This window comes from Nyctereutes procyonoides, unplaced genomic scaffold (genome assembly GCF_905146905.1).
Source record: "Nyctereutes procyonoides isolate TBG_1078 unplaced genomic scaffold, NYPRO_anot_genome, whole genome shotgun sequence".
NCBI lineage: Eukaryota > Metazoa > Chordata > Mammalia > Carnivora > Canidae > Nyctereutes > Nyctereutes procyonoides.
In genome coordinates, this window is record NW_026575031.1 from 2183573 (window position 1) to 2205768 (window position 22196).

The 22196-nt window shown below is 37.0% G+C and overlaps 1 protein-coding gene across 1 annotated transcript in view; it reads right to left on the reverse strand.

The window, feature by feature from the left end:
* AQR (aquarius intron-binding spliceosomal factor) overlaps positions 1-21790 on the reverse strand; it is a 100286-nt gene extending 78496 nt beyond the window's left edge. Inside the window, exons 1-7 of the mRNA XM_055316677.1 lie at positions 21505-21790; positions 17463-17519; positions 13254-13294; positions 7432-7467; positions 4590-4710; positions 2109-2249; positions 649-717 (exon numbers count right to left, since the gene is read on the reverse strand). Coding sequence (XP_055172652.1) covers positions 649-717; positions 2109-2249; positions 4590-4710; positions 7432-7467; positions 13254-13294; positions 17463-17519; positions 21505-21579 — 540 coding nt within the window. The 5' untranslated portion in view covers positions 21580-21790. The remainder of the gene's footprint in view (positions 1-648; positions 718-2108; positions 2250-4589; positions 4711-7431; positions 7468-13253; positions 13295-17462; positions 17520-21504) is intronic.
* Positions 21791-22196: the final 406 nt, after the last annotated feature.

Genomic DNA, 22196 nt, shown 5'->3' on the forward strand with positions numbered 1-22196 from the left:
TGGCATTTACCAGTTTTAATCTAGCATTCATCTACATAAGTCTGTTTTTATCACCATCAACTGGTACCTATGAATAAGTTTGCATATCTATCTGCAAAAAACCCATATGCAAAAAATGAAATTCTGAGTGAGTTTATTATTTAAATTTCTGAAATTTGATAGTTCTATAACTTTATTCCCTAAGATCAATTAATTTGGTTTTGATAGTAACAGATATGATCCAGTAAGTCTTTGATGAAAAAAAAAATGAAGTCATTAATATTAAACATTATCTAGACCTTCTCTTATAGCTATGTGTACGTTCTAATCGTATGAAATAAAAAAACTCAAGTTGTATTTAGTCTAATCCAAAGACACAGAAATAATAACCACATTTTGTTAATTTAATCCTTTCTTTATGAGCTCAATAGATACTACCTTATTTTACCTCATAATGACAAACACCTACTAGCTTACATATAAAAACTTTAAAACTACAAAAACTACATGTGTGATAAGTTAATGCATACTGTATTAAATATATTTTCTAAGCAGGAAAAGGGATTTTTAGTTATCATTTTAAATCTATATTAAAGCTACACAGTTTTAGACCACATTTCCCACTTATATAACACAAATACACATAAGTTTCTGAAACTAGATACTTACAGGCTGTAAGCCCATCCACATTGGGAGGGAGATAAGCTGCTGTACTTGACTCCGTATCAAGTCTACTTCCTGTTTAAGGCACAAAGAATACAAATTTATAAGGATACCAGTATTTTAACTTAAATCTTTATATAAGGAATATACTACCTTTTAATTTTAAGTCCTTGGGTGAAAACATGCCACCAATACTTTCAAAGTAATGATATCTTAATATTTCCTATTAAGGGCTTGAAGTGCTGGTCAGTGTTCCTATGTGCAAGAAGGCCGTGATGTGCCTTATAGAGAAAATACATATGTTATGACAAGGTTTGTTCAGACTTCAGTTACAGTGCTGTTGGCCATGAGTTTAATGTTAATGAGTCAACAATATATTATCACATAAGGTGTCTTTAAACAGAAACACATAAAACAAGACTATATATTGACTGATTGATGAAAATGTTGTGACTGTAGGCTTGTAGGCACCTAACTCTATATTTTCCCTAGGCGCAATGGTTCAGTTTTGGTCAATTCCGTGTTTGCAACTACTTCATAGACCTAACTACCTCAAGTAATAAGAATTGACGGCACACTGAAAAAATTTAAGTATTTCAATAATAAACTAGTTTTTAAGTTAATCAAATCTAGCACCAAACTAATACTAAATAAATCTTGTTTTTGTTCAATTTCTGATAACCATGTTTATATTTACATTTGCATTGTGTAAATGATAAAGAGAATAGTAGCATTCACTTGGGGCTTCACAAATCTTTTTTTAATGCCTTTACAAGATTCACGTGAGGTAGTACCTACAAGTAATAACCATCCATCTATTAACAACCATTCTTTTTTTTTTTTAACAACCATTCTTAAGAAAGAATCCCATGCATTCTCCTGCACTATCAGTTCAGAAGCACTTATTTTTAAATAAATAGGTACAGACCTCCACATAACCACAGTAGAGAAGCGCAAATAAAATATTAATTACCATAAATATTTAATTCTTTTGAAGATACTCTTATGAAAGGTGAAAATGTATCATATACAACCTAAGAGATTTTCAAAGATCATCTACAACTGCCCCTAATCAGTCAACTCAGAATACAACTCTCCTGCTGACCTGCAGCCTGTGCATAAAGCATGACTGAAAAGTAATAAAGGTAGTTTTGTGTGCAGCCTGTGCCACAGACCTCATTACTCAAAATTCAAATTAGCCAGACTCTTTGCTGTTCTACCTTTCAGTTCTGATTATTATTTTTCTTAGAGTCTAGACAGAAAAAAAGGAGCTGTAGTCCAAATCTATTTTAAAAGTGAATGGATCTTCTAAAATGTTTTTAAGAAGTCGCTAAAATTAAGCTTTTGGCATTATCCTCCTTCCCTACTACCATGGAAGAGTTGGTCATAGAGGGTAATTTCATTTATGTTTAACTTAAAAAACAAGAGCATTTGAAAGTTTTCCCCAAAGATAAAAGTAAAATTACCAAACTATTGAAGCAATGATCAAGAAAAAGCAGTAAGACCGTCTGTTCATGGAGTGAAAATTCACCATCGGTTTCAGCTAATGCTGCTTTCAAGATACACTTAAAAAAAAAAGGAAAGTGGTCGGGCTTCTTCTTAAAAGTCTGAAAAGAGAATAAAAATTTATTGTGAAATGGCTTGCTCTCCACTTTTCCCTTAAACAAACATCAGTAAGACTCTTTAGAAGTCTATTAACAAAACCAAGTAATTACCAAAAAAGATTATTTTCTTACTTATAATTAATGGTAGCAAGTCAAATACAGGTTTCTGGCAAGACCATGGAAGAGTTGCAGAAAACTTTACCTAAAAAAATGGGGGTTTTGTGTGTTTGTCTAAAAAAATATTTTTATTTTTTCACTTTTATTAAAGTAATCTCTATGTTGAACATGGAGGCTTGAACTTATGACCTCAAGATCAAGAGTCACAGTCTCTCCTGATTGACTCAGCTAGGTGTCCCTAAAATAGTTGTTTTACTTCCTTTTTTTTCTTTTATGGATTATGCTCATATTTAGGTTAACCTTTGTTTTCTAAGGATCTGAAATGTTTTAACTCTTCTAACTTATGCCAAAAGATGTTTCTTTAGCAAGAATTATGGTTTCCCATTAACTAATCTCAAAGATAGCCTCTCTTGCTTTGTCTTAGCTCTTTACTCTTAACATATAAGTAATGTACAAAAAGTAAATAATGTAAATATATTCAAGCTTCCCACTGATCTGCCTCCCCATCTAGTTACTTCCACATCCATCTCTTTTTCAGAGAAGTGTTCCAAATGTGTGGTCTATACTAGTTGTTTTCATTTCATTTACTTCTCTACAACAGGTTTCCACCTCTCATATGTCCCTGAAGCTGTTACGGCTGTCAAGTCCGAGAGACTCTTTCAACCCCCCACTACTTTTCAATGTGCTGAGGAGTCCCCTCTTCTTTTGTTGTATACACAGCAGTATTCTAGGGTTCTAATCTCATTCTTTTTCTCCCCCCCTCTTGACTTCAAGACATATGCTAATGATTCGAAATATACATCCTCAGCCCAGATTACTCTCATTAACTCTAGATCTCAAGATTTCTGTCTACTAGACAATTTCATCCAGATATTCAAAAGGCAATTTAAACTCATGAAATCCAAAAATCAATTCAACAATTTTGTACCCTCGAGAGTACTTCTCAATCCTCTATTACAACCTATTTTGGTAAACGGCAATATCATCTATTACACGTGGTTGCCCAAGCCCGGAAAGTTACTGAAAATAACATTCTTCCTGAATACTAATTATTCAATTATAAAATCTAGTCAGTTCTACTTTCTAAATATGTGTGTACCCTATTCTCTTCATCTGTATTTCTCTACTTCAAGCCCTATTCAACAAAATGGTCTTTATAACACGCAAACTGATCAGGTCATTCTTTAGCTCAAAACTCTTCCTTCTCCTTTCCTAGAATAGTTTGAAGCAACTTCAAGAAATCCCCAGGATTTTTCAAAAATACACAAGGCCTACAGTTTACTCTGGGCTCTAACCTGCCCAAAGATGGCACTTACTAAATGAATATCCAAGAGAAGTGCCCATGGTTTTATCTTAAAGAGTTTAATACTTCCTCAATTTAGAGACCAATGTCATAAAAAGATGGCAAGTACCTGTGCCTTTTCTTTATTTAAAAAAGTTGATGAGCGGACCATTTTATGGCAGCCAAAGAATATCTAGATTTTAGACCTTTATTGACCAAGTCTCTATTACACTGGCACAAAGAAAAAATGTTAGTCTACTAGAAATTTCTAAACAGGAAAGCAGATCCTAAATTGGGGAGAGAGAGAAAATTGAAATTACAATTTAAACCATCTATCTTGACGTGGGCAACTGTATTTTATGTATGGAAAACTACAAATAAATATTCTTGGTCATAAAAGAGGACACTGAAAAATATTATCTCATTTAAGCACTATTTGTGCTAATGAATATGAACTTCGTATCAATCTGATGAAAAACCTTTATAATCCATACCATTCTTATTTCAAGCACAAAACAGAAAAATAATTTCACCTCCATAAGTTTTTGGTTCATAGTAAATGAGTTTGAACAAAGTATTGAAACCAAAAAAAGAATAGTATTTTTTATACATTTTTTTTCTCAACACTTGCTTTATTATTGGGCAAAGTTCTGTCCTTTTTTTTTTTAATTTTATTTATTTATTCATGAGAGACACAGAGGGGAGGCAGAGACATAGGCAAAGGGAGAAGCAGACTCCCTGCAGAGAGCCTGATGCAGGACTTTATCCCAAGACCATAGGATCATGACCTGAATCAAAGGCAGATGCTCAACCATGAAGCTACCCAGGCATCTCCAAAGTTCTGTTCTAAAAGCATTACTTATTATCAGTAAAAAGTTCTGCTACTTTTTAATGGCTTAAAGTGAGCACAGTATGAAAGCTATGAAGTAATTTAAGTCTGTTACCTCCCATGCAGGGACATTTTCTCTGAATTTCTCATTCACCATACAGCAGATTGACATTAAATAGGCCTTGCTGGACACCTCTGGAGAATAATTCATCCAGAGGTAATTTTCAAGATACTGGCTGTGAAGAGTGAAAAAGCAGAGTATTTCATTAGTTACCACCACTCACTATAATATGTCACTCACCTGGAAAAGCATGATTTCTACAACTTCCTGAAAACTTTTTAAAAACTACGTAACTTGAACATCCTTCATAAATTTACCTGTAATCTAGGTCACTGTTACCTGCTACAAATTTATGTATAATAATTGCAGCTTTGGAGAATGAGAGTTTATACTTTTAAGGCAGGAAGACAGCAAGGATTACTAAGATCTTATTATGACCATCAGAACACTGGATATTCCCTATCTAAAGCTCTTAATGAAGTAAAAAAACCAAAATGGTATAATGGGTAGTTTCTGTAGATAAATGTATCTGAGACATTAATACTACCTCATATGAGAACCAAATGACCTCCAGACACTAAGAAAGAGACTTAATAATAAAAAAGCATTTTAATACTTAATTTATTAGGTATTCAACACAAGTCCGTTTTCAAGGTAACTGGTGTTTTCCCCTTAAGATGCTAAAATTCTTATTTTAAGATTGTGGTGAAAATATTCCTAAATAAATTTAATTATTTCTGATTTCTAAACATAACTTAGCCAATTTTTATCATTCAGGGTAGTTATAAATAACAATTACCATACTGGGGTTAAAATACTCTCAATCACTAATGAAAAAAAGCAAGGTATTTTGTTCCCACTTTAAATCACTCCATATACATGTTGTAATCACTCACATACATGTGTGCATACCTATGCACAAATACACATAGTTAAGTGGTTTAGATTCTACTATAGCACTGTAGTTTTCTAGTTCCTCTCATGCTCACATCAGTATTTTCATGGGTCTATCTTTAGCAATACTTACTTTATTTATAAGAACTTAAGAAACTGGGTAAGTGAATTTTTACTTAAAATGATGGTCAAAGGCTCCAAGTAAGAAAGACACTTGAATGCTCTTTCATAAATAAAATGCACAAAGCTTCATTTCATTCCTTTCTTACAAGTTTAAATTCCTTTTTCCTGAATTATATCCTTTAGAACTTCTCTCACCAAGTTCGTTAGTGTTAATCTGTCTGCAATTTCTTTATTTCATGATAGTTTAGCTGATTATATAATTCTTTCTGGGTTGTTAGTGATTTTTTTCTTATATTAGTCTTGTTCTTTTACATTCTCTATTACTACAACTGAGAAATCTACAATTAATCTGTATCTTTGAGTATTATCTTTTTTTCCGCTAGCAGATAAGATCTTCATTCCATCTTAGTCTGTCTTCAGTTGCTCTAATCAGAATTACTGTACTTCCTGAATTTAAAAGTCATGTTTCAACTGTAGGACATTCTTAACCACTCTATCTTCTAAATTGCTATTCTCTCATAATCTCTTCTGAAATTCTTATTGGACTTTCTCATTTTCACCACTGTATCTCTGAATTTCCTTTTATACTGGTCATCTCTATTTCTCTCTGCTATTATCTAATGAATTTTCTGTATCCCAGGTCACTAATTCTGTCTTTAGCTGTGTCTAGTCCACCAAAGGCCTCTGTTGTTTTATTGTGGTTTGGTTTACTCAGTTTTGCAGATGTTGCATTTTCCACAAATTGAAGGTATGTGGCAATGCTGCACTAAGTAAGTCTATTATCACCATTTTTTCCAACAGTATTTGCTCATTTTGTGTCTGTCACATTTTGATAGTAAGAATTACTAAATAATTTGGCAAGAGTATTTCAAAAAACTTTTTCAGTATTATTGTACTTGTTATGGTAATCCATGATTAATGATTAAGAGTTGTTGAAAGCTCAGATGATGGTATTTTTCAGCAAAAAGGTATTTTTAAAATTAAAATTGATATATATATATATATTAGACATATTGCTGTTGCACAGTTAATAGACTACAATATAGTATAAACACCACTTTTATATGCACTGGGAAACCAAAAACTACATTTGACTTGCTTTATTACAGTGGTCTGAAGCTGCAATATATCCTAGGTACCTGTAGATAATTTATCCACTGAATTTTTAAATTTCAATAATTTTTGTTATTGTTTTTGTTTTCCCCAAATCTGTCCATTTTTAGTGTCCTGTTCCACATTCACAAGCTCAATTTATTCTTTTATACTCATAACTTTAAACATAATGACTTGACAGTGAATATCAATTATTTAATTACCTAGGGTCCTCGGTGGGTGGGGTAGGGGTCTAATTCTGTCCTTTGTTATTTCAACTGACTCTTGCTTAAAGCTGATTATCCTAACATGGTTTGTAACTGGGGAATCTGAACTCCTCTCTACAAAGGTTTTATCCATAGGAATTTTTCTGCATTTGGAATACATATCCCTCTAGGTATCTTTGCTTCTCCTGGATGCCTCAGAGATATCACTGACTTGTCACAGTTAATGTGAAAAAACAAGTAATGTTTTGTCTTGGGTGTTATCTGACTACATACATTTTCAGATGAGGAACTGAGGCTATGAGAGTAGATGATTTGATATAGATAGGTGGGTAGGGGGATGGATGGAATAGGTGATAGGGACTTAGGAGTGCATTTGTCGAGATGAGCACTGAGCGATGTATGGAGTTGCTGAATCACTATATTGTACACGTGAACATAATGTAACACTGTATGTTAACTACACTGGAATTAAAAAAAAATGATAAGGCATCTCTATGGTATACAGGCAATACAAATCTGACAGTATCTTTAACTTCATCCAAGTAAAGCCTTTAACTCACCTAAATTCCAAGAGCATTATCTTTCGGATGGCAAACCTAAAGTGTAAAAATAAATAATAAAAAAATGTTTAAACAGAAAATATAAACATTTTAGAGTCATTAATGCAGATGCATTTTGGAATCTTGCTTTAATATTGACCAACATATCAGAATAATAATATTTTAATATGCACTGAAGAAAGCTAATTTTGCTTTTATATTTTTTCTTTGTATTTTGTCAGGGTGGTTTATTTTTAAAAACTAAAAAAAGTTACTTAAGTGAAATCTTATCCTACCCCTGTTAAATACAATTAGCACCATGACATACAAAGATATAACACATACATTAATAAATCAAATAATTTTAATGAAAACATAAATGTTCATCATTATTCATAATACTGAATTACAACTGCCAAAAGGTAGCCTATCTTAATTTCTTAAGCACTGACGAATATTCCTTTTTTCAATATTGAAAAGGAAACATTCTGAAGTCATGCCCTCCTAAAAGTACAAGGGACACATGTATATCACAAAAATAGGAATCAGACTTTTCACAGGTTTTCTAAGTCTTGGCATTAAGTCTACAATATAACAAAATTGTGAAAGGAATATGAGATAACTCTCCTTACTATACTCTATTTAAAGTAGAAGTACTTTGTTTCACAAGAATAAATGATGCTGTAGTTACCAGGTATCTCTCCAAAGGGCAGTTCAACCGTCCACTAATTCAGTTTTATCATTTTGTATATTGGAAATAAAGTAGTCAGGCCAGAACACTGCCACTAGATAATAGCCTCCAGCTTTGAAAATTAAATGAGTAGGCATTATGAATTTATATTACCCCAGCAGACCAATATCCTGTCAAAATACTATCCATTGATTTCTCATCTCTTACACAGTTTCACCAAGCAGTATCACAGAACTTTAGTGAGAATAAAATGTAGGTTCTTACTGTGTAAAAGCACACGGATATAACACTGACAAGGTACTAGCTTCTATACCCAGAGAGACCACTGAGTAGATATGACATCTTGTGTGTCAGACACACTAGATCTCCAGCTGCAGACATGCTGGAGAACAGAATTCCCTGCATCCACTATGCACTCAATTGGATGCTTAATTTCTTCAACCACAAATAGGACTTCATGATAAAAGAAAAAAATACCAGTTCATGAGATAGAAGATAGTATTCTGGGGGCTCAGTTGGTTGAGCATCTGACTCTTGGTTTTGGCTCAGGTCATGATCTCAGGTTCATGGGATCGAGCCCTTCATCTGGCTCTGTACTGGGTGTGGCGACTCCTTAAGATTCTTTCTCTTTCCAGGACTCCTGGGTGGTTCAGCAGTTGAGTGTCTACCTTTGGCTCAGGGTATGATCCTGGTCTCCTGGGATCTAGTCCCACATCAGGCTCCCCACAGGGAGTCTGCTTTTCCCTTTGTCTATGTCTGCCTCTCTCCCTGTATATCTCATGAATTGGAAAAAAAAAAAAAAAAGATTCTCTTTCCATCTTCCCCCTGCTCCCTTGCTCTCTTTTCCCCCCGTCCTTTCTCTAAAAAATAAGTAAATAGATACGAAGAAAGAAAGAAGATAAGTAGTCTGGTCATGATTCAGCATTACCCTCACAACATTTTTTAAACATTCTGGGACCCAGTTTCCTCATATTCAGAAGAGGTGAAGCGGCCAATTTATTTTTGGATGAATGGTCAAGAGGATAAAAAGTTATGATAGTCAAGATAAAGCAAAAACACTCTCTTCTAGCAATCTTGGTGATATTCATTAAATTTAGAGTTTTATGCTTCTGCCAATAAACTATGCTGCTATAACTGCCCACTGTTTCCTCTCTTGGGGTATAATGTGTGAAAACATGAATCTGGAGTTATGGCAGCCCTCTTGCAACAGCATAGGGTATGTAAAAAAAAAAAAAAAGAAAAAAAAAGAAGATTGTTAAAAGGCTGACAAAAGCCTTCACATGAACTTCTGAACTACTCATTCTAGATTTACTGTAGATGATTAAGAAAAACAAGTAATAGTGAACAAAAGCCAGCCACAAAAGAGTATATATACCATGTGATTCCATTTTTTTAAAGTTTAAAAACAAACAAAACTATAGTGTTCATGTTTCCATACTTACATCCTAAAATGTTAAAGCAAAAGGCCATGGAAGGGTTTCTGAGATGCTGACAAATATTGGCTTTTGTTACCTTGATGGTGGTTATGAATTATAATAATTTAGAAGGCTATACATTTTGTTTTACGCCCTTTTCCGTGTTATATTTCATAGTAAAAAGTAGTTTAAACAATTTTTTAAGTTGTTTTTTGTTTTCTACTTACTGAAGTAATCTCTACATGCCATGTGGGTCTCAAACTCATGACCATGAGATCAAGTCTCATGCTTTTCTGACTAAGCCAGCCAGGCATCTTGGGATTTAAACATTTTAAATAGAAACAAATATAAACACTGGCAAAAGTAAGCTACACTATAACTCACTCTTTTTTTATACATGAAAACCACTTAGATTCATAACAGAATTAATAGTATACCAAAATGTGCTGGTTAAGGGAGTTCTAAAGTGCAGTTGATCCTGCACTACAAAAGAATAGAATATCAAAGAAGAGTCAGAGAACCATGATTTAATACCCCGTTCTTCCTCTGACTACTGGAAAACATTTTGGGTTAGCTACTTAACTCTTCTGTACTGCAGTTTCCTCATCAATAAAAAAGGATAATAACAGCAACTATCATAAGGTTGCTGTGAGGAAAAATGAACTACTACACACTCAAGGTGCTTAAAACAGAATCTGGTATATAGTAAGCACTCAACAAATAACAATCACGATTATTTTTAAGACTTTTTTTTTGAAAACTTTTTTTAAAATTTATTTATTCATAGAGACACACACACACACACACAGAGAGAGAGAGAGAGAGAGAGAGAGAGGCAGAGACACAGGCAGAGGGAGAAGCAGGCTCCATGTAGGGAGCCCGACGTGGGAGGGACTCCATCCCAGGTCTCCAGGATAACACCCTGGGCTGCAGCCGGCGCTAAACCGCTGCACCACCAGGGCTGCCCTATTTTTAAGACTTTAAGATCAAAAAGATAAAAATATGTTAAGATATGCTTGCCAAATTTGATATTTGCATAGCAAATATGAATCAACTCTGTAATAGACCACACATTACATGGCTGACTAGGCGATATATTTTACTACTTTGATATCCTAAGTTATCATTTATACCATAAGAATATTAAGAATTGGTTGATTTATTTCCCAGATTCCTCCTACCGAAATAGGGTTGACATGCAAAAAATCTTAATGTATGAGACTACCTTATGCCTATAAACTGCCTATTTTGGTAGCTTACAAACAAGTTAATAAATCTTACATCAAGTCATTACCCAATAAAGATTCTACCAGCACATGACTCAGCAAAACAACTTCTTCAGACATTAGTCTAAAAAATGGTCATTTAAAAATGTAAATATGCATTATTTACCTTAGGGGGGATGGGTATTGAAGAGTACATTTATGATAAATATATATACATTACAGCTTATGTATATAGAAAGAAGCGCACTTAACTTTTTGAACTTTGAGATTTGGAGGCAGAATGTAATCAGGTTACTTTAAGTATCAAATGTGTACAAGATGAGAAAATGACCTGGAAGAGTGCCATGATAAATCCTAGTGGGCCTGGCCAACAACAGCTACTTCCTTTAGCAATTAAAAAAATAATATAGCCAAGTATATAACTTAAAAATCATTGGCGGATTTTGGTTATTAGTTACATAAAAATTATCTTTAAGGAAGAAATATTAACAGCTAAGGTTTAAATGAAATAAACAAACAAAACCACAATTACTTTCCACTGGAGTAAAAGCCTGTTCTGAAGAGAGAGAGAAAACTAGTTGTGAAGGGTCAAGATAATTTTCAGATTGGTATATTCTTAATACATAAGAAAAAAGAATCCTAGAATTTATCTATCCACTCATTTGAAGTTTTACTAGGCAATCTCATCCATAACCATTCCCAGACCAACAGTTACATATCTGTTCAAATGCTGCATCTTCAGAGGATTTTCCCCCACTCATTCAATCTAAAATATAGGCCTTGCCACTACTAAACCACACTTTAATTCACAGCACACTACTCCTTGCTAACATTATGTACCTATGTATTTCCTGTCTAGACTAGAATGGGAACATAAGTTATCATTTATAACTTATTTAATAACTTATAAGTTTATTATAACTTGCTCTCTGTTTTACCCTTAGCACTGAAATGGTGGTTGATACAAAGTAGGTTCAACCCTGTCCTCTTTTTTGAGCCCTATACTGAGATACCCAACTGCTTATTCTGTATCTCCACCTGTATGGCTCTTTAGTACCTAGAATTCAAAATTTCCAAAAGTGGATTAATGATCTATGCCCAACTCCACCCCTAGCAACAATAGCAGAAGTCAGTAATGGAATCACTGATCACCCAGCAACCTAAACCAAAAACTTAAGAATCACCTTTGATTCCCCCCTTTCCCTCACCCACCACATCCAACCACCAACCACCTTGACACTTCTATCTCAAATTGGCACATTTCTCCATCTCAATCTTCCACTGGTTAAAGCCATCATTATCTTGAACCTAACTACTACAATACTCACCAAATTTCTTGCTTCTTATACCGTCCATATTCTCTTTTTAAAATATCACCCCCATGGCTTAAATGCTTTAACTGGCTTCCTATTATTCTTCAAATAAGAAACAAAATCCTTAACATGGGCTTTCGCCCTGCCTCCTTTACAGGCTCATGATTCAATCATTAAAGCAAAAGAACTAGCCTCTCATTTAGACAATAGGCCATGTTTTGCCTTCACAATATTTAATAAAATTAACCTTCTAGGGCTCAAACACATGAAAAATAACACGTATGAAATTTTGTAACTCTTTTTTACTTTCATAACCTATATGTTTCCATTTCATATTAAAACATTTAGTCAATTGTCCTTTTTTAAAAAAAGATTTTATTTATTTGACAGAGCATATAAGCACACAAGTAGAGGGAGGGGCAAAGGAGGATGGAGAAGCAGTGAGCCCAATATGGGGATCATGACCTGAGCCAAAGGCAGACACTTGATGGACTGAGTCACCCAGGCGCCCCTCAATTGTCCTTTCAAAATACTCACTGGGCATATTTGTCTATAGCTGCAGATATAGAAATATGCCCAAAATATGCTGGGGGGGTGGAGACATGATATGGGATGATGTATAGAGTATAAATTTTCTATATTAAAAAAATCGAGGCGGGGGGGGGGTACCTGGATACAGACACATATGTAGATAAATAAATTGAGGATTAAGGGACAGGGAAGATTTCTTGAAACTTATCCCTTCTGTATATTGTTCAAAAACAATTTTTATTATTTTATATATATTCTATACATTGTATATAAAATATATATTTTATTATTTTGTATAAGGTATGATGTATTTTTACTGTTCTAATTTTTAAATAATCTTAAAAATGATTAATCAGAAAATGATAAGAAAATTAGTATTAGTAAAATTGAAATAAAATCTCCATGTCTATTCTTCCTGACATTTCCTCAAAAACAAAATAAATCTGATGGGATTTAATCCCTCTAAGTCAAAAATTAGAAAGCAAAAAAATAATTTATGACTCTTCAACAACTAGACATAAACTTTCTCTAGCCACCATCTCCCTGATGACCAAATCAAAAAGAAAAAAAAAGTTCCAAGTTATGATCACATTTAGTTTAGAAGTGCAGAAGAGATCCAACTTGGTCCCACCTAATCACTATGCATGAAAATTAAACCCATTCTTACCTTGATTTGACAATCTCTTTTTCATATATATCTTCAATGACCTGTTATCAAAAATATAAAAATGCTTGATATCTCAAACAACATTTTTTTTAGATCCTACGTTGACAGTTTCTAGTTACTGAAATTACACGAAATAAGCTGGTTTAAGATAGATATAAAATATTACTGAAATAATACTTAAGAGATTTTTATAATCTCATCACATTCCTCAAAATGTAAATAGAAAGCATAGTAGTAGTAGATGATAAATAATAAAATATATCTACATAAAAAAATTCCTAGAAACAATCAATAAAATGATGTATTCAAGGTGGCTCTGTCACGCAATGGATAGTGCACTGGACTTCTAAAATGATGTATTCATAATATTTCTAGGAAAAATAAAAATTCACAAATCAGACTATTTTTAAAAACTTAATTTTAAAGTATATGCTATCAGACTCCATCTACGAATCATAATAATGTACTTTCAAAAGCCAGATAGGGCACCTGGGTGGCTCAGTAGTTGAACGTCTTCTGCCTTTGGCTCAGGTTGTGATCCTGTGGTCCTGGAATCAAGTCTTGTATCAAACTCCCTGCGGAGAACTGCTTCTCCCTTTGCCTATTATCTCTGCTTCTCTGTCTCTCTCATGAATAAAGAAATAAAATCTTAAAAAAAAAAAAAAGCCAGATAGATAGCAAATTGGAAGTATTAGGACATAAGAGAATCAAATTGTATCCTGTTTTCCAAATACACATGCTAAAGCCTCAGAATTTCAATTCTTTTGGGTTAGGGACCAGGATTGTGGGACACTTTAGAATTTAGCATTGATATTAGAAGCCTGGTTCATATCACCCATTTTCATTGCAGATAGCTAGAATCCTTGCCTAGGACAGCTCTAACTAAGGCTTACTTTTTCAATCCACAAAAAGGATCTGCTAATACAAAGTATCCCACCAGTTGCTGTAAGATACCACGTGTAAAGAATTTAGTGCAAGTCCTAGCATTTCATCTTTTTTTTAAGATTTTATTTTTATTTTATTTAATATTTATTTATTTATTTATGATAGGCACAGAGAGAGAGAGAGAGAGAGAGAGAGAGGCTGAGACACAGGCAGAGGGAGAAGCAGGCTCCATGCACGGGGAGCCTGACGTGGGATTCGATCCCGGGTCTCCAGGATCGCGCCCTGGGCCAAAGGCAGGCGCCAAACCGCTGCGCCACCCAGGGATCCCAAGATTTTATTTTTAAATAACTTCTATACCAAATATAGGGCCCAAACTAACAGATCAAGAGTTGCATGCTTTACCAACTGAGCCAGCCAGGTGCACCCGTAAATCTTTAATAATAGTTACCAGCAGAAATCGTAACAGTGCTAGTGGCTAGTGATAATAGCAGTTTAAAAAAAAAAAAAATTGTACTGGGATGCCTAGGTGCCTCAGCGGTTTAGCGCGTCTTTGGCCCAGGGCGTGATCCTAGAGTCTTGGGATGGAGTCTCGGGATGGAGTCTCCCTGCAGGAAGCCTGCTTCTCCCTCTGCCTCCCTCTTCTGTCTCTCTATGTCTCTCATGAATAAATAAATAAAATATGTTTTAAAATTTAAAAAAGATACAAAATATCCTAATGTAATATTATAATACTTTAATATGGTATATATTTTATGTAGCTATAACATCTTTTAACTGCTCAAAGTAAATGTTGGTGATGGAGGAAGAGAGGGAAGCAAGAAGTCTTGTTCAATTTATTTTATTTTTTAAGGATTTTATTTATTTATTTGAGAGAGAAGAGTATAAGCAGGGGGCAAGCAGACTCCCTGCTGAGTGCAGAGCTCCAAGGGCTTGACTCCAGGATTCTGGGATCATGACCTGAGCTGTAGTCAGATGCTTAATCAACTGAGCCACCCAGGTGCCCTAAATTTTGTTCAATTTAGATAAAATTTGTTATTGCTTTTCTTTTTATAAAAATTCAAGTTAAACAATAAAATGAAGGGCATAATCTTCAAATACCAACCTATGATAAAGTTCTTCTAAAGAGGCAAACAGGGGCACCTGGGTTACTTGTCAATTAAACATCTGCCATCTGCCTTCAGCTGAGGTCCTGATCCCAGGATCCTGGGATTGAACTCCTCATTGGGCTCAGCGGGCAGCCTGCTTCTCCTTCTCTTCTGTACTCCCTCTCCCCTCCTCTCTGTCTCTCTCTCATATAAATAAAATCTTAAAAAAAAAAAAAAAACAGGCATACACAGCTTCATTTAGAATTATAATGATCTGGGTATAATCTCTGAAAATCTTAATCTAATTAGGTTCAACTTGATCTAGTAGTGTCATTAAGATATTCTTGTTATTAATGAAAAATGGCCCTAAGGACTCCCAGACCCCACAAATACAAACAGCATATAATAAGATAAAGCAACTCTACAGGTAGAGTAATTAATGTAGGCCATGTTTATGACTATCCTCCTGATGAATACAATGGATTGCTGGCAAAACAAAAATATATTTATAAATGAAGCATTTAAACTCAAATAATATACAAAATTTGGGGTTAAGTTCATTTTTACCAAGTGTGCCTAAAGCATCACAACTCAATTTACAATGACAACTTAAAGTGAGTCTTCATTAGCTGACCTTTGAACAACACAGGGATTGGGGTGCTAAACCCCTATGCAGTCGAAAACCCAGGTATAACTTTTTTTAAAGAAGATTTTGTTTACTTATTTGAAAGAGAGAGAGCATAAGCAGAGGGAGTGGCAGAGAGAGAGGGAGAATCAGACTCCCCACTGAGCAGGGAGCCCAACACAGGGCTGGCTCCCAGAACCCTGGGATTGTGGACCTGAGCCAAAGGCAGATGCTCAACCGACAGAGCCTCCCAGATACCCCCATGCATAACTTCTGACTTTCCCAAAATTTAACTAATAGCCTATGTTGACGGAAAACCCTACAGATAAACAGTCACTTGACATATATTTTTCATACTATATGTATTATATACTGTATTCTTACAATACAGTAAGCTAGAGAAAAAAAAATAAATCCATTAGGAAAAGAAAATACATTTATAGTCCTGTACTGTATTTATAAAAAAAAAAAAACAAACAAACCCATGTATAAATGGACCCTTGTAGTTTATTTATTTATTTATTTATTTATTTAATTTTTATTTATTTATGATAGTCACAGAGAGAGAGAGAGAGGCGCAGAGAAATAGGCAGAGGGAGAAGCAGGCTCCATGGACCGGGAGCCCCATGTGGGATTTGATCCTGGGTCTCCAGGATCGCGCCCTGGGCCAAAGGCAGGTGCCAAACCGCTGCGCCACCCAGGGATCCCGGACCCTTGTAGTTTAAAGTTGTATTGTTCAAGGGTCAACCATGCTTGTTAAATGCCATGCAATATGTCATTTCTATTTTTTTTAAGATTTTATTTATTTATTCATGAGAGACAGAGACAGAGAGAGAGAGAGAGAGAGAGGCAGAGACACAGGCAGAGGGAGAAGCAGGCTCCATGCAGGGAGCCTGACGTGGGACTTGATGCTGGGTCTCCAGGATTAGGCCCTGGGCTGAAGGCGGTGCTAAACCGCTGAGCCATGCGGGCTGCCCATGTCATTTCTATTTTATTTAAAGATTTCTTTTTAAGAATCTATTTCAATGAGAATTAATCCCACATTTAGGAATTTTTGTTTTCATTTATCCTAAATTGTTCCAACTGAATCATAAGTCCATTCCATCACTGAAATACTACTGGTCTTTGGTCATCTAATCCTCTATCCAAAACAACTCCCACTTCTTCCATCATTCTTACAAATCTTTATCTCAACTCATCAATCTAGAAATTAAAAAAAAAATAGATTCTATTGTAAATGAACTGTCAAGAAATGGTATAGAAATTTTTGTATATTTACAAAGATGATCATTAGTCATTATAATAATAATAAATTTAAAACAATCCAAAAATCTATAACAGGAAAAGTGTTAAATTATATTTACAACTTTTTAAAAACTTAACACAATAAAATGATAATAGAGGTTATCTCTGGATAGTGATTTTTATTTTCTAATGTGTAACTTCTGTATTTTCCAAATTTTCTAACATGAATAATTGTCAGTCTGATAATTAGAAAACTGCAATATTAACTTAAAAAAATATCACGGAATGTTTTTGTTGAATTAGCCCTTAAAAATGAGATAAAAAGAACATACCTATTTAAGAAGAATGTTGCAAACCAAAAATACTTACCTTTATATCAAAAGGTGATTTTTTCTTGATATGAGGAGCCCAGTATTTACATGCTAACTACAAAAGTAAATAGAATAAACAGTAAGTCACAGGTTTATACTATTGTCGAACTAGAAGACTGAGATCATATAGCTTATTACTAGAGGCACTGGGAGGACGAGTAATTCCATCTTCTACGGGGGACTACTTGGGCATGAAGGCCAATCAGCATCCTTGGCCCCAACCCACCAAGTGCTAGTAATGCCCTGTGCACTGCATCCTACCACTGTAATTTACAAAAACAAAACATACTTTTCTAACCACCCCAAGAGAAATAGTAGGACCTAGTTAATAACCAGAGTCAAACATCCTCAGCATAGAGATAAGGAAACCCAGGAACCTCCTAGAAAGAACACCTAGAATCTAAGGATTAAGTGAGTTGCCCAAGATTAAAATTAGTTGAAGAACTGAGCCAGTATTAAACAGATTCTAAATTTTCAGGAATTTTTTTTAAGATTTTATTTATTTATTCATGAGAGACAGAGAAAAGAGAGAGGGAGGGAGGGAGGGAGAGAGAGGGAGGGAGAGAGAGACAGAGAGAGAGAAGAGAGAGAGAGGGAGGGAGAGAGAGACAGAGAGACAGAGAGAGAGAGAGAGAGAGAGAGAGGCAGAGACACGGGCAGAGGGAGAAGCAGGCTACATGCAGGAAGCCTGATGTGGGACTCAATCCCAGGTCTCCAGGATCAGGCCCTGGGCTGAAGGCGGTGCTAAACTGCTGAGCTACCTGGGCTGCCCCAGAATTTTTATTTGTAAAACAATACCTTTAAATGATTCGTAGATACCCAGACACGCATAACAAAAGCTAAAAAGTTGTAATCGATAAGCAGCTTATTACAGAGCATAAAAGCTGGTATACTTTAGCAGATTAGATTTCACCCAGAAATCGTGAATTTTAAACACATATATACAATATTTCCAGGTATTTAGATGGGTTGTATGATATTATATAATATCAAAAAAGTCTTATTAATACGTACTAATATCTTTTTTTGTAGAAACTAAACTGCAATCTCTTGAAAAACAGAAAAACTCTGGTAAGCTGAGAGACTCAACATATTTATAAAAAAGTATACCTGTACAGTGTCTAGTACACTGTAGGAACTCAAATAATAGCCAACGGATTGAGGTATGGATGTATGCATGGACAAATGAACAAATAAAGAACAATCTGAAATGTTTCCTTTTCTGAGGCTTTCCTCAATCCTCCCTGATGGTGATAACCGTTTCTTCCTCTTCTTCATTTCATAAAGAACTCTATTATAGTCTTATCTTCCTGTATTATTCATCATTTGATTGCTTATCACCCTTCCTGTCTAAGTGGTATGGAAGAGTGGAACACTAAGTGGAACACTAAAGAGATGAGCCTCCTGCCTTTGCTTCTATAGCTAACTACCTATCACGGTAAGTGCACTCATAGGGCCTCCCAAGCAATGAAGACACTGGCCCCGAGGAAGTCTCTCCTAAACAGTAACAGTTCACTTATGTCACACCTTCTCAAACTATCAATCACTCTCCAAACTATCCTATGGTATCCTCATTTCCTCATTCCACACACTAACAAGGTATCTTTTACTTACCTCATACCATTAAGAGAACTGAATCTGATCTGTTTTCATGGATTTAGGATCTTCTAATCAAATACGTAAATCCTATTTTCTGATCCAAATTGCTTATTTTAAATATCTGATCTAGCTTCTTCATGGGGTCTAACCTATGACCTCTCACACACTACTACCTCCAGGATTATATTGCCCTCCCCCACACTCTTCAGCCTCATGTGAAACAGAAACTCTTTCCATTTCCTATTTACTATAGCTAAGAGAGCATAGTCCGTTCAAAATAAATTTTATTGAAAGACAAAAAGGACACCAAATACAGTAGCATAAAAAAAAAAAAAAAAACTGAATTGTCAAACTTACATGCAAGCCCAGAACCTGCTCAGGTACTCCAGACTCACATACTCAACTGCCTTCTCAATATTTTCAACTGAATGTCTACTGGGCATCTCACATGTAACAAGGCCCGAACAGAACTCCTGATACTCCCCACTAAACCCTCTCCTTTCCTTTCTCAATGTCCAAACCATGCACCTAGCTGTTCAAGATATGCCCTATTTGTCTTTTCCTTCAAACTTTCACAATCAATCAGCAAGTCCTGCTGCCTGTAGCTTCAAAATCTATCAGTCTACTCTAAGAGTAGAGGCCACCATCATCTCATACCTGGAGTCACTGGTAACCCTGTTACTGCTCTCCCACTCCCACCCAGTTTCCATAGATTAGTCAGAGGATTCCTTCTAGAATATCATTCTCTGAATCGCAATTAAAATCTACTGATTGAGAATGAAATCCAAACTTATCTCTGCCTCTAAAATTGTAAGGCCTCATTGTATATTGTACATACTCATCTCCTACCATTCTCCCTCTTCTTGTGTCTCTAATCCTGGCCTTTGTATTCATACCATAAAGCATTTGCACTTGCTCTTCCCTGGATTGTTTCCCTACTCTCCCCAAAACTGCCTGCTTTTTTGCATTCAGGTCTTCGATCAAATGTCACGCCGGAGAGGACTTTCCTGACTGCCTTTCATACACCCCATCTCATTTTTCTGATAGCACTGATCCCTGTTTGAAACTGTTAACTTGTCCGACTCATCTCTAAAATGTAAGCTCTTCAGGTGAAGGAAACTGATCAACAGCTTTAACCGCAAAAACACAGGTATGTAAGAAAAGGGAGATCTGATCTAGTTTAAGTTGTCAGGAAAGCTTCTTCAAAGTAATGCCATAGATGGGTGACAATGAATTAACCGTATAAAGGGAAGTGGGGGGGGGGGATGAGGATTCTGAACAACGATGAAAGACCAAGGGGTGGGGGGGGCAGCCCCGGTGGCGCAGCGGTTTAGCGCCGCCTGCAGCCCGGGGTGTGATCCTGGAGACCCGGGATCAAGGCCCACATCAGGCTTCCTGCATGGAGCCTGCTCCTCCCTCTGCCTGTGTCTCTGCCTCTCTCTTCGCTCTCTATAAATCAATCAATCAATCAATAAATAAATAAATCTTTAAAAAGAAAAAAAGAAAAAGACAGACCAAGGGGTGAAAGACCGCAGGGCAAATGTATATAAATGTGTTCGGTATGGCTAAAGAAGAGTTAGAAAGAGGGAGGAAACTGGAGCACAGGCCAGGTTACATAATACGTCAAAGGATCCTTGGTCATCATGCCAAGACACATTAGAACTCCTTATAACAAAGATGTTAAGGTAACTGATACGATCAGAATTGCATTTGTGTGAAATCACTGGCAGCAACATGAAGAATGGGGAGGAAAAAAAAAACAAACAAACAAACAAACAAAAGAATGGGGAGGAGAAGAGCAAGAGGAAAGACAACCGGACAGGTCAGGATGCCTAGGTCCAGACAGTAGACAAGGATAACACGGCTTAGTATACAGAGAAGCAGGTACGTTTAAAAGATGTTTAGAAAGCAAAAACGTAGGTGGTGGTTAAGGAAAAGGAGCGAGAGCTCAAAACGACCCTGAGGCTTCTGCCTTGGCAAATGGGAGACAGAGGCCAGAGAAGAAAGAAGATGGGATAACGACGTCTGCAGGGAGCTGCCTGCACCCTCAGCCGATGCCCGACTGCCGTGGGGGGCCACAGGGCTGCGATTCCCCGGTCCCAGCCGCCCGCGCTGCCCGGCGCAACTCCGTAACCGGGTTCTAAGTGAAGGCTCTCGGGTACCACGACTGCTGTCTTCATGGATGCGCCCACTCGGAGCAGGGGTGTCGCCAGACTCCCGTCACTCCACGGCCAAGGGAAACTCTCCCCCCGCCCCCGGTCTGGCAGCATCGTCTCAGGCTGGGGTCCGTTTCCTTCTGTGAACCCGCCGCTTCCGCGACAGAGCCCGACACAGAAGAGCTCGCTTAGGAGCTTTCCTTTTGTGTGTCTGTCGTCCCCGGAACCTGAACCCTTCAGGGCAAGGCGGCCTCTTTCACGCACGCCACACTCGCCCGCGCGCACCTGGGTCACGAACTCCGCGTTGATCTGCGACACCGTAGGGGCCACGATTTTCTTGGGCTGAGCAGGGGCCGCCATGGCAGCACCCTCACTCCGCTCCGGTGGGAAGGAAAGGCCCGTCCGGGGCGGCGGTGAGCTCGACGCACTTCCCCTGACAGGCAGCCGCGGCTGCCCAGTTCCGCGAAGCAGGAGCCCGCCGGCCCGGACGTCCTCCGCGGTCCCCGCAGGCTCGGAGGGGCGCGCACTGCAGCCCGTGCGTCTCCCCGGAAGCGGAAGTGATCAGGACCGGAAGTTTGTGCGGGCGCTGGGGCTGAGCGACGGACCGCGAGGGCTTCCGCCGCCTACGCGCGCGCTCCCTAGCGGGCGGCTCGGAGAACGCACCCGGCCGTCGGGACCGGGTCTCAAGGACCAGGCAGGTGCTGTCGGGTGAGGGGCGTGGCGGGGGCGTGGCGGGGGGCGTGGTGGGGGCGTGGCGGGGGCGTGGACACTTGGCGGGTCTCTCGAACCTAAAAAAAAAAAACATACGCTGTGAGTATGCGGGGCTCCGCTTTAACTGTTTTTTAACAGACTCATGGAGGTATAAGTTGACATACGATAAACTGCATGCACGTACTTTGGAGTGTAAAATTTGATACGTTTTCAGTCATACCTCTGTGAAACCATCACCAAAATCCGGATAAGCATATTCAACGCCC